Here is an 11,987-nt window from a genome sequence, read left to right as displayed (position 1 = left end):
AGTTACCACTCAGTCAGTCCATTCAAACCACACGTACTGATTAGGTTACAGTTCTCATAATCAAATAATTTCACATTTGGATATTCCTGCATTAACATAGGAGCTTTTGGGGGACACATCATCCAAACAATAACAATTTTCTTCTGTTTTATGTTTATAGATAATTTTTCCCCACCATCTAATAAATGATTGCTGGCTTGAAGGTTAGAAGTCATAGGAGAAATAATACTAACTCCAGAAAGAATGACAGGTTCTGTTTTGGATAACTAATTGCCTACATTTGGAAAACTACCTCATTGGGCCTCAGTTTTATCATTTTTAAATCAAAATGTTTGAAAATAATGCTCTCTAAGGTGCTTCCTTAACAAACCACTGATTTTATATCTGTGTCTCTGAAGGATGTTCCCCAAAAATACCTTTACTTTAATTTTTTAAAAAGTACTTTATTATTTAAGAGCATGTGTTTTAAAGTCAGATTGTGGTTTCATTCCACTTATCCTTGACTAGTTAATCCTCAGTTATCTCATGAGATGAAATTGAGTAATATTAACACCATAGTTTTATCCTAACTGTGAAATAAAATGTATTAAGCCTTGAGCATAGAGCTTGTGCTTAATAGTTTTGTTATCTATGACTAGGATCAAGCTCATTAATTCTTTGAGAATTAGAGTTTGAAGCATAGAAGTATAAAAACTTAGTGTGTTTTTATAACTATGAACACTTTTTTCTGGAAACATTTGTCTAGGATGTACTGCTGAGAGATTTGTAATTGAAGTTGTAATAGGCCAGTATCTATCTATCTATCTATCTATCTATCTATCTATCTATCTATCTATCTATCTATCTATCTATCATCTATCTATCTATCTATATCTATTATCCATCTATCTATCTATCTATCTATCTATCTATCTATCTATCTATCTATCTATCTATCTAAATTTCCATCTAGAATTAAAGTTCTTCACCCAGGTTCATAGACCTTTCCTCTATAGTAAAGGGGTCTGTGAACTTGTACTTGCATGAAAAAATTAAAATTTATGAATATTGCTGGGTGCAGTGGTGATGCCTGTAATCTCAGCAGCTCAGGAGTCTGAAGTAGAAGGATGGTAAGTTCAAAGCCAGCCTCAGCAACTTAGCAAATTTTAAGCAGCTAAGTGAGACTCTGTCTCAAAATAAAGTTTAAAAAGGGATGGGGATGTGGCTCAGTGGTTAAGTGCCCTGAGGTTCAATTCCTGGTTCAAAAAAGAAAAATTATAAACATTAGTGTTTTTGTTAAGAATAAGATCCCTCCAGCAGGCCTTATTTGGCTCTATTTCTGATGTTGCTGTTGTTTCAATTTTTATGATCAAAATTTATATTTTAACTTTGAAGTTGTTAGGATTTATTTTAAATGCTTTAACTCCCTAGATTCATTTTATCTCATTTGTTACTTCCAGGAAATTTTATAGACTCAGGCCAGAGAAAGGTAAAAGTAGGAAAGAAGTTAAAAAGAGCACAAATAAAATAGAATTCAGAAGTTTAGAGTAAGAAGAACTAATTATACATAATTCTGTCTTGAAAAATTAGAAATAGTAAACTGTGAGAGATTTTTCAACTTAAGATCATGTTGTTTTAATCTGTGAATATGCTGTCAAGATTACTTTCATTACTTTAAAAATTCCAGGTAATCCTGAAGTTTTGTGTGCTATGTTGGTGTAGTTGATTTTATTTATTTATTCATTCATTTATGGAAGGTTCATTAATTCATTCATTCATTGTATATCAGATTACTTTTTTATGCCAGACTTTTTAGAAATGATTTCTATGGTATCATTTTGCTACAGACTTAACTTCTATGACTCTTTAGTTTAAACATACCACTGTTTTTGAGTAGAATTTTCTTTGTGGCTTTATGAAGATAGATAGATAGACATATAGGCCAACAGATACATAGATATAGATTGAACTTCTCTTTGGAAGGTTCACAGACTTTCAAATTAAAAAACTTTTTATGACATTGTAAGGGGAGTTTCAGAACAATTTCTTGAATTATGAACCAGAAAAACATGTGATTTATGATACATCTACTGTAGGCTAGATTGGCAAGTATTTACTCAAAACAACATTTACTCTATTGTGCTGAGAACCACAGCCCAGTTGGAATGGCCCCTGGCATTTTGCCAATAGTGTTGGTTGAGAGGCAGGCCATTAAGATGATGCTGGATTGATTCGGTTGTGTATTAGACCTTTACTATCCGCCTGGGCCTGCTACTTTGGAGTTCTTGTAGGGATTCCCCATTGGTTGGGGAAGTGTGGGAGGAGGGATTTCCAGAAGAGGGATTTCCGGTTGTTGGTTCCTGGAGGAGCCGCGTGGCGTTCGGGAGAGTTCCCGGGGTGCCTGTGTGGAGTGTGCTGGTGGAGTTCAGATATAAAGTTTGTTCCTGTTTCAGTGGCTCGTGATTTGTGCCCAGCCAGACTGCGGCACTATTGAAAAATTTAAACATTTTCCAAAACACATGTTCATAGATATCGCTGTGACCTGCACGGCAAGTGAACAGTTCTCCAAATGCAGGTGGTGGGTAGATTAAGAAAATAAGAAATTATAAGAAATAAAGACAAAAACTCAATTATAGGTGAAAAGTGGGACTCAGTGGGTGAATTAGCCCTGGTGGAGTGTGCTTCAACAATGAGCAAGGCTGTACTTATTATATAGGTTTTAAACATGAAAAAGGATTCACTGTGAAAAGGCTTCTTGAGGTAAACAGGAGGAAGTTGTGAGTAAAACAGCTTAGTTGGGGCTTTTCAGTTTAGGCCCATCTGTTCTACCTCTGGGCAGCTGGGATTCCAAAACAAAAACAAAAACAAAAACAAAAACACAAATGGCTTTTGAACTAGCAAATTCCATGACAAGCATGGAATTCTCCCTATCAACAGAGTCACCTGCAGATGGATGTTTCTCTCAGTGCCTTTACACTGGGAAGATTCCCAGGAAAGACATCTCACTGGGATACATAGTTCAAAACAATTACTCATTCACAGCTCTGGACACATAAAGGTAAATCTGAAAATACAGATAAAAAAGGCCAGAAATTCTCATCTTTTTATCAAGAGTGTCAGTGTTAAAATATTGGTTAATGTCTCTTTTCTTTCTTTCCTGTGTGCATCACCCTCTGAGAGAACTGGCAGTCAGCTCTAAGTTTCTTCAGGTGGGTCACTGTCTGAAGACAGACATTTCTTTTGTTTGTATGCACAGAAGTGAGTATTGCTAAAAAAGCCAGGCCCCATGTGAGAGCGATCTACTGAGCAAGTATGTAACTTGTCTTGGTGGTAGGTATTCTTTGTTTTCCTGAGGGACATTAAGTTCTTTCTTTATCTGAAAATTCTGTTACTTGGATGTCTCTCCAGTATTAGGATTAATTTGTTTCCATCTTTTTCATTTATTATCTCTCTTTCCCCCTCTTTCATCTCCTAGTTCACTGGGAAATTTCCATAAATTCATAATTCAACATTCTTGTTTTATTTATATTTTTTTGATTATTGTATTTTCAGTTTCAAAGAGTGTGTTCTCAATCTCTGATGATTCCCTTTTTACATCAACCTATTTCTTTCTTTCTTTTCCTTTTTTTTTCACATAACAGGAATTGAACCCTGGCCTCTCTTATTTCTGAGAAGTCTGTCATAATATTTTTTGTTTCTCTATTTTTAATATTGTCTTGGTTTCTTGGGCTTTCAACAATCTGATCATGATAAAATAGTTGAGTTTTTGTTGTTTTTTTGTGGTGCTAGTATTGGAAATCAGGGATTGGCAAATGTTAGGCAAGTGCTCTACCACTAAATTACATTATGATTATTTATTTATTTATTCTAATTGAGCTTCCTGAATTTCTTGGAACTTTGAGTTGACATATTTTATTATAATTGAAAAACTGTTGCCGGGAATATCTTCCAGTAGTCCTTTGTCCTGTTCTATCTCCATTATGTTTGGAAATTCCAGCAGATACATTAAAGCATTTTATATTTTGCACACATTTATAAATTTTATTTTTACTTTCCTTTGTGTTTCAGTTAGAATAGTGTCTACTTTCTCTTAGGGTTTATTAATCCTTTCTTTTTCAGTTAAGTCTATCAAATGTTTTTTAGTTTATTTTTATGTTTTTATCAGTGCATTATAGTTATAGATAATAATGGGGTTCATTTTGACATATTCATAAATACATGTAATATCAAATGTTTTTTAAATTTTTAACACGTTTTAGTATTTCATTGGATTCATTTTCATGAATGCTTTCATTAGAATAGTCACAATTTGAACTTATCTATAGATTCTTGCATCTGGATTATTTGAGTATGTTCCTATTGACTGATGACTTCTCTCTTGATTTGGGAGGACATCTACCAAATAATACTCTCTATCGAATATCAAGATTTTAACATTTAGTTGAAATTTAGTGTTTTTTTTTAAACCCTCATCTCTTCTTACTTTCTTTTATACCTTTTAAAAAAGTATTTGAGACATATGAGAAGGTATACAAAATAATACAATGGACCCCCATAGCCCTCCACAGCCATAGGGCTGAGGTTGCTAAAGATGATGTATAGAATCTCATTTTGATAGTGTTGAATTTAAAATCTAAGTTGAACTCTCAGCCTCATAGTGTGTTAAAGTGAGGGCACTGATTAGGAAAGGATGGTGTCCTGTAAGTTGGGGAAAGATTGTGTTGGAAAACTCTGATTAATCTGGGGACATGAAGTTTATATTCTGATGAATCTTCTTTGCCAGTGGAGGAGATCTTCACATACTCAACATAAGAGATCTCGCAACATCCAGTGAAAGTGACCACTCATTCCCAATGTATTGCCTTTCCCACCCCCATCTATGGGCATTAATCCTGTATTGTCTGAGGAAACTATAATGGCATCCTTTGAGGCAGTTTCTATGCAAGATAAAGCTAATCCTCTCCCCTCTACTCTCTTTTCCTTTTAGACCTATAACTTGATTCAAGTCCCAGCAGCAGTTTTCTAAAAAGTGAAATATAAGTTTTAACCTATGAGGAGGTATACTGTACTCCAAAAGAACGACTTGAATTTTCTAATTTACATAGACAGAAATCCAGTTGTAGAAATGGATGCTGTAAGTCTGGTGTCAGATGGAAGCAACATAAAGTTGGATCAGACTGAATTCATTGATATAGGATCACTCAGCCAAGATTCAGCATTGAATATTGTAGCTGGGGTAGTTAGAAAGGACCATAATGTGTGATTGGTTGGCTGAAATATTGATGGACAGGTTATTCACAGAGAGTGAACTGGAAATGACAGACCAGTCTCAGTTCAAGGTTTAATGTAGAGTGAAGGAGTCAAAGGCCTGGAGAGATGGAATGTTAGAGCAAATTTGTCATTTAAGACCTAGTCACTCACACTGAGAGGGCACAGGAAACACATTTCGCCAAGACTGTGAAAAGTAAATTTGTGAGAGGAACACTGATTTAAGAGTGTTACTAAAAGATAACAAAGTTACAAGTGACCAATAAAAATACAACACAGGTTCTCTGACTTCTGACTCTAAAACCTTTAAAACTTTTCTCATTATACAACATTTTCCTTATGAATTTTGAGCTTTGAAACGAGAAATTTAATGTAGTGTTCTAAGAATTTGCAAGAAAGTGGTGATGAGGAAAAAATGTTACCCCCCCCCAAAAAAAAGGAAGAAAGAAAGGAAAGAAAAAGAAAGAAAAACAGAGAAAGTCTTAAGGACAATTTTTTTTTTTATACACAGAATAAATCTGTCATTTAGATCATCGAGAAAAGGCCAGCTATTTTTTCCTCCTCAGGGTCATGAGGTTAAGAGACTTCAGAAGGGAGAGCAGTGCTACAACTTCTCAGAGAAGTATACATAACCCAAAGAACATCAAAATAAAAAGCCCTCAATGCCATATTCCTATTTTAAAATGCCTATGGGAACCATGGCAAATAGCAACTTCATTGGTTTTTAGCCATCCAAAATTTTCATTAAAAATGACATAATGATTTTGAAGCTCCCAAGTTGTCCAACTTTTACTATTCCAGAGGGCAATCAAGCTTCTGTCAGGGTCATAAAGGACTATATAGGAAGGAAGGAAAATCTAGGACTTTAAGGATGTTTCAAGCAATTAACTGTGCAACTACAAGTGTCATTATAAGAGGCAAGCAGATACTTTACTTCTGTTATGGATCTGATGTGAGGTGTCCCCCAGAAACTCCTGGGCTAATTCAGGAATATAAAAGGTGAGATGATTGGAATAAGAGCTGTAATCTAATCAGCCTACCCTAGTTTGAATGGATGAACTGGGTGGTAAATGTTGGAGCATGGTTGGAGGAGGTAGGTCATTAGAGGTGTGCCCTAGAAGCATTCATCTTCCCTGTGGCTCCATCTCCTCCCTCTCTGTGTTTCCTGGCTGCCAAGAACAGAACAGCTTCCCTTTGCCACAGCCTTCTGCCATAATGTTCTGACCCACTTTGGGCCAAGAGCAATGGAATCATCCAACTATGGACAAAAATCTCTGAAACTATGAGCTCAAAATAAACTTTTCCTCCACTAAGTTGTTCTTGTGAGGTATTTTGGTCACAGTGATGAAAAACTGACTAACATAAGTACATAAAATAGGACAATGCAATGGTGGAAGTTGAGATTTGGAGATGCTACTTCGCCAGCTTTGAATACAGAGTAAAAGGCTATGAGCCCAGAAAAGTGCCCCTGAAAGCTGGAAAAGTTCAGGAAGCAGATTCTCCCCTATGCACTCTACCATGGCCTTGCTGACACCCAGGTTTCAGATGATTTTGAAGCTGACATCGAACCTCTAATTAGAATTATTGTTAGTGTTGTTCTAAGCCACCAAGTTTGTGGAATTTGTTACAACAGCCATAGAAAGCCCATACATACTTGATTTTACTTTTCTCTACCTTTCTGTGCACATGTAAGATAATAGCTGTTGCAATAATTCACAAATATGCATATATATTCAATTATGTATATATTCCACATATAGAGATATATGTTGAATATATTGGTATATATAAAATTTGTGTGAAAACATGTTCAAAATTATCTGATTCAAAATCCAAATTCCTGCAAGGAAGTTATGATTGGTCTAATTGTAGTGTTCACTCCTGATTCACTTATTTGTGAAAAGAAAGAGTTAGCAAGAAGTCATATCTCCCTGTGTCCACAAAGCTTCTGAGAAGGCACTGCGAGGACAAGGGCTTTACAAAGTATGTGGAAACACGGGAAAGACAAAAGACATCTCTAGGAGCAAAAATAGTCCTGAGTAGCATGGTCACTGACTATCTGGTTATATGGACAAAGATGGGAGCCTTCAGAGTTGGCATGAAATCTACTATAGAAGAGCAAGTAGAAAGGGTGCTACCTGAAAAATGGATTCAGGATATTATAAGAAATCACAGTGCATCATCAGATAATATAGTGAACAAATGTTTAAAGACCAAAAATAAAAAAACAATGACTCTAAGAATTAAGTAGTAACATCATTTTCTGGAGATTGGGGAGAGGATAATGAATAAGGGGAGGTACATTTGATCAGTGCATGCTATATGCATGTATGAAAATATCACGTTGAATCTCATTAATATGTATAATTGATACATGTTAATATATATTTTTTAAAAAACTAAATTTAGTAAACTGAGAAATGAGTTTACAATAACCTTCAATAATAGTGAACAATGAAACATCAATTAGAAAATAAAATGTTAAATTGTTTATATTTGAGTAGCTCTGTCAAGCCAAAAGACACCATAAATAATGTTAAAAGCCAAGGAATAGCTGAGAAAAGATAGTTGCAAGTAATATTACCATTAGTATTAGTTTTTAATACATAAGAAGAACAGCAAACCAATAAGAAATATTTAAATGATACCTTAGAAAAATAGCCAAATAGTGCTCCACAAAAGAGGAAGTCCAGATGCTCAATAATTGAATGAAAAGGTGAGCAAACTCAATAATTCAAACCATCAAAGATCAAAAGTGTTTGCAATGGCAAAGAAAAACATCTCACTTACTGCTGGCAGGAGGGTAAATTGGTGCAATCATTTTTGAGATGATTTTGACAATATTGAGGCAACTTCAAAATAAAGATGTTCTCTGATGGAGCAATTCCAGTCCCAGTTAAATACAGAACAGTAGTACATTGACAAAGGAAGCTATGTATAAGAATATTTAGTGTAACATTGTAACAAAATGAAAGGAAATGAGTAAATGTCCATCAACAATAGTATGAATATTTTACTTTTTACATCTACTTTGGAACACCTAATAGTTTAAGTGAATTATATAAAACTAAACTCATTTGTCTTATATAGAACTAAACTCAAGAGTTGATGAATGAAGAAAATTGCAAAAAGTGATGTATATGTTATATTTAATAATTTTCATAAATTTGGAAAGCTAGTCCCTGTAATTTTTATAGATTCATTGAAATAAAAATGTTAAGATTATCTTGATCATTTTATATTGTGTATTATTATTATTATAAAAGTGTGTTATTATGGGAAACAAGGGAGGAAATGAGATTAGGAATATATTTAGAAGAATATCATTTATACCTAGAAATTTAATTGAAAAACTTCTAGTAGAAATAATGGAAACAATACGGGGTGCAATGTTAACTTTTTGTTAAGAGGAGTGATGTGTATACAGGTATTTATCATATTGCTTTGTATTTTTTCTTATGTTCAAAATATTATAGGATACAATAAAAAGTAGTATATGTCATAAATTTTTTTGAAATATAGAGTTGACACAAGTATTATTTATATGACATTGATTTTTATTAATAAAAATTGTAGAGAAAGCTATTTAGGAGGCTAGGGTTAAAAAAACTCATTTGCTGATTCTTTTTACAGAACCCCAGTCCACTCATAGACATTTAAGTTATGCTGAACACAAAATATAGTACACAGAAAGATACAGGTGGGTGTACACTGCAAAATATGGATCATAACATCATAGAGCCCAGGTTACACGACGAGCTTGGACATGTGATCTGTTCGCAGTGTCCTCCTTTGAATTATGGGAGTGCACACGGACGATGCTACGAGGCATCGCAGTGCGTTCTGGAAGCGAAATAACTTGGATGGAACTCCCAGACAGCTGTAGATCTTTGGCAGGTTTTTGAATTTTCAGGCAGGTACAGCTATTTACAAACACCTTGTATTCTATGAAAGAGAGGACACCTAAGGAAAGCACAAGCCGGGAAGCAGGATAATGGAACAATGAAGAGTCACAGAAACATTTCCCTGTATGTTGACAGAAGACCTGGACCCAAAGCCTGGTGGATCCCTGCCAACTACCCAAAGCCATCAGGTAAAAGGGAGTGCTTTAGTGGAAGAGACTGAAAACACATGCATTTACAGCTTACATGCTTCTCAGCTCAAGAAAATTGAGAATTCTTTTTGAAAGAAGATGTACTTCTATCTGATTTAGGGAGAGCAATTTTCAAAGAAATTTTATGAGGAGGATCTCCCTTTAGCACCAGACACTGCTTCTCTCTTCCCTCAAACTGCTCAGGCACTTCACTATATTCCCAGGGTCACTGCCCCTCTCCGTACAATTGAGCATTCCAGTCTCAGCCACTCTCCTGGGTGGTGAGCATGACAGTTATCTCTTCCCTAAACTGGGGAAGGTATGAAAGATGGAAGAAAAAATGGAGCATAGTGAACACTTCACCCAGGCCTAGTTTCCAGGTCTCTCCTCATAGGAGCTGTCTTTAGAGAATGAGTTCAGAAGATCGTTAGTCTTGTAAAAAGCAAGGTCTGTACCTTTTGCTCTATTCCATTGTCCCATACTTTCACCCTGACCCCTACCAGGAGTAGAATGGTTCCCTTCACTCTTTAAGGACCCCGAGGACACTCACTACAGGCTAGGAGGAGGATGATGGTGAAGTAGGCAGTGGCAGCGACCCAGGTGATCTTGAAACTAGAGAAGTACACAGTTTTACCTTTCCTTAGCATACCATCATACAGTAGAAGTGCACAGAACAGCAGGATACCTGGTGTCCAGAAAAAAAAAAAAGAGAAAATGGTCTCAAATCAGAAACTTTGATTCCTTTAACTCTGCACCTGACATCCCAGCCTCCACCCTCTCCAGTTGCATCTTACCCAAAGACTGATATCAATTTAGTGTGAGATCTAATACTGTACATATCTCTAAATCAGAGAACTGGGAAGGCCAGCTGGTCAGAGACTGTACCATGGGACCTACAAACCTACTACAACGCCACACCTGTGTTAGGAGAGCTAGTTACCTGTCAAGAGACTGAAGAGGAAAATGATGAGGTAGACATATTTATTCTGAGGAATAATGTAGGTAAAAAGCAATCCCAAGGTGAAGTTAGAGGTGCAGGAAGTGATCAAGACTGTTAGCATCATAATCCTGATAATTTTCAGGCCATCTGTTGGAAAACAGAAGTTGCACTGATAAAAGGACACATATTTCTTTTAGACTCATTTCCACCTGGGACCCACATATCTCTAGGTAAAAAATGAGAACAGCGTAAAAGATTTGATTAAGTAACTAAGAGAGAAAGAGGAAGAGGACAAAGAGGCAGGTGTCTTTGGGCTGGAAAAGGGAGTAAACATAAACAGTTTTTCTACTGTGGTGACTTTATAAGCTTCTTTCTCATTTTCCACCCCCCTGAGAACTCATTTCTTATCAAATACACTAGTTTACCTGTCCCTTTTAGTGGCAATATAATCTATATTCCTTCTTGTCAGTTACCTTCCTTTTCAAATAGCCCTTCTACTCTTATTGTTCAAACCACCCTGCTGCCACCAAGTTTTCTCAAATATTCAGCAGTTAAATCTCTAAGCTTCTAATGTTTTCTCCTAAACACCCAAACGGTGAGATTTTAGAGTCTGCCCTGAGTGTGTTGATTATGGAAGTGGGCACACACTGCACCCTGAGGAAGTTGCTCCACAGAATACTAGGTAAGTTGATGAGATGATCAAAGTCGAGAACAATGAAATCTTCCTCTTCACCCATCAATTTTCAAAGCATAATTCTGACCTTCTGGCCAAACAGCAGTACAACACGTCATCCATGGATTGTGGATAGTCTCATTGTTCGTTGTCTGGTTGTTTGTTGCCTTGTTGTTTGTGGTCTTGTTTGCTGTCTCGTTGTTTGTTGTCTCGTCTATTGTCTTGTTTGTTGTCTGGTTGTCTGTTGTCTCATTTATTGTCTTGTTGTTTGTTGTCTCGTTTGTTGTTTTGGGGACTAACTTAATCCATTCCTCCAGAATGATTCCTACTATCAAGAAGAATACTACCCAGGAGGACACAAGTATATTGGTGGCTTGGATATGCCTGGATGACACAGGCATTATTTTGGGTGGAAATTTCTAGCTGAGACCACAACAAATATTTCATAAGTCTCTTTGATTAGTCACAGGAGGAAAGGGAAAATCTGGACTTTTAGTGGATACTGATACATGGGCAGTGGCAAAAGCTGAAGTAGGCTGTGGAACAGAGAAGATAACTTCCTCTCTTTACCATTCCTATATTGAGCGTGGTCTGTCGTTAGGCAACAAACTGCCACGGAATCACCTATTGGTTTGACCCTTGACCCTGGGGCCTATGAAGTAGAAGGATCAAGATGCTCAGAGGGGCTGAGAGAGCTACCAGACATAGAAGGAGATCTGATATCATACCCCCCCCCCCACACACACACAGAAGAAGGGGGGAGGGAGGGAGGGAGGGAGAGAGAGAGACACTGAAGGAGAGAGAGAGAGAGAGAGAGAGAGAGAGAAAGAGAGAGAGAGAGAGAGAGAGACCTACCAACTATAGGGATGAACAGAGGCCTTGAAAGAAGCTAGACACTCATGACTACAGCAGTTCCATTTCAGAGTTAGAATTACCAATTCCAGGATTAGGTGACATGCAGCAGGCTTCTGTGAAGAGGATTTCAAGATCATTTGGATGAATAGTCAGCTAGCTAGCTAGCACCACCACAAAAG

General features: G+C 36.5%; 1 protein-coding gene across 1 annotated transcript; it reads right to left on the bottom strand.

Moving 5' to 3' along the window:
* Positions 1-8,980: 8,980 nt before the first annotated feature.
* Positions 8,981-11,354, bottom strand: Tmem225 (transmembrane protein 225). The gene is made up of 5 exons (XM_076841806.2): positions 11,250-11,354; positions 11,042-11,105; positions 10,281-10,427; positions 9,891-10,025; positions 8,981-9,210 (listed from the first exon to the last, which is right to left on the bottom strand). Exons 1-5 carry the CDS (start codon positions 11,352-11,354, stop codon positions 8,981-8,983), a joined length of 681 nt encoding a protein of 226 aa, XP_076697921.1.
* Between the last annotated feature and the right edge of the window lie 633 nt (positions 11,355-11,987).

The sequence above is a fragment of the Callospermophilus lateralis genome, chromosome 2 (assembly GCF_048772815.1).
Source record: "Callospermophilus lateralis isolate mCalLat2 chromosome 2, mCalLat2.hap1, whole genome shotgun sequence".
Classification (NCBI taxonomy): Eukaryota; Metazoa; Chordata; class Mammalia; order Rodentia; family Sciuridae; genus Callospermophilus; species Callospermophilus lateralis.
This window is presented reverse-complemented; position numbering and strand designations above follow the sequence as displayed.

Bases quoted from the DNA above. Each gene is read 5' to 3' on its own strand.
- Tmem225 (XM_076841806.2), bottom strand. From the start codon at position 11,354: ATGCCTGTGTCATCCAGGCATATCCAAGCCACCAATATACTTGTGTCC. The intron at 11,106-11,249 runs GTCCCCAAAACA...ACAAACAACCAG, and splicing joins TGGAGGAATGGATTAAGTTA to ACAACGAACAATGAGACTAT. The intron at 10,428-11,041 runs GTCAGAATTATG...GTTTTCCAACAG, and splicing joins TACTGCTGTTTGGCCAGAAG to ATGGCCTGAAAATTATCAGG.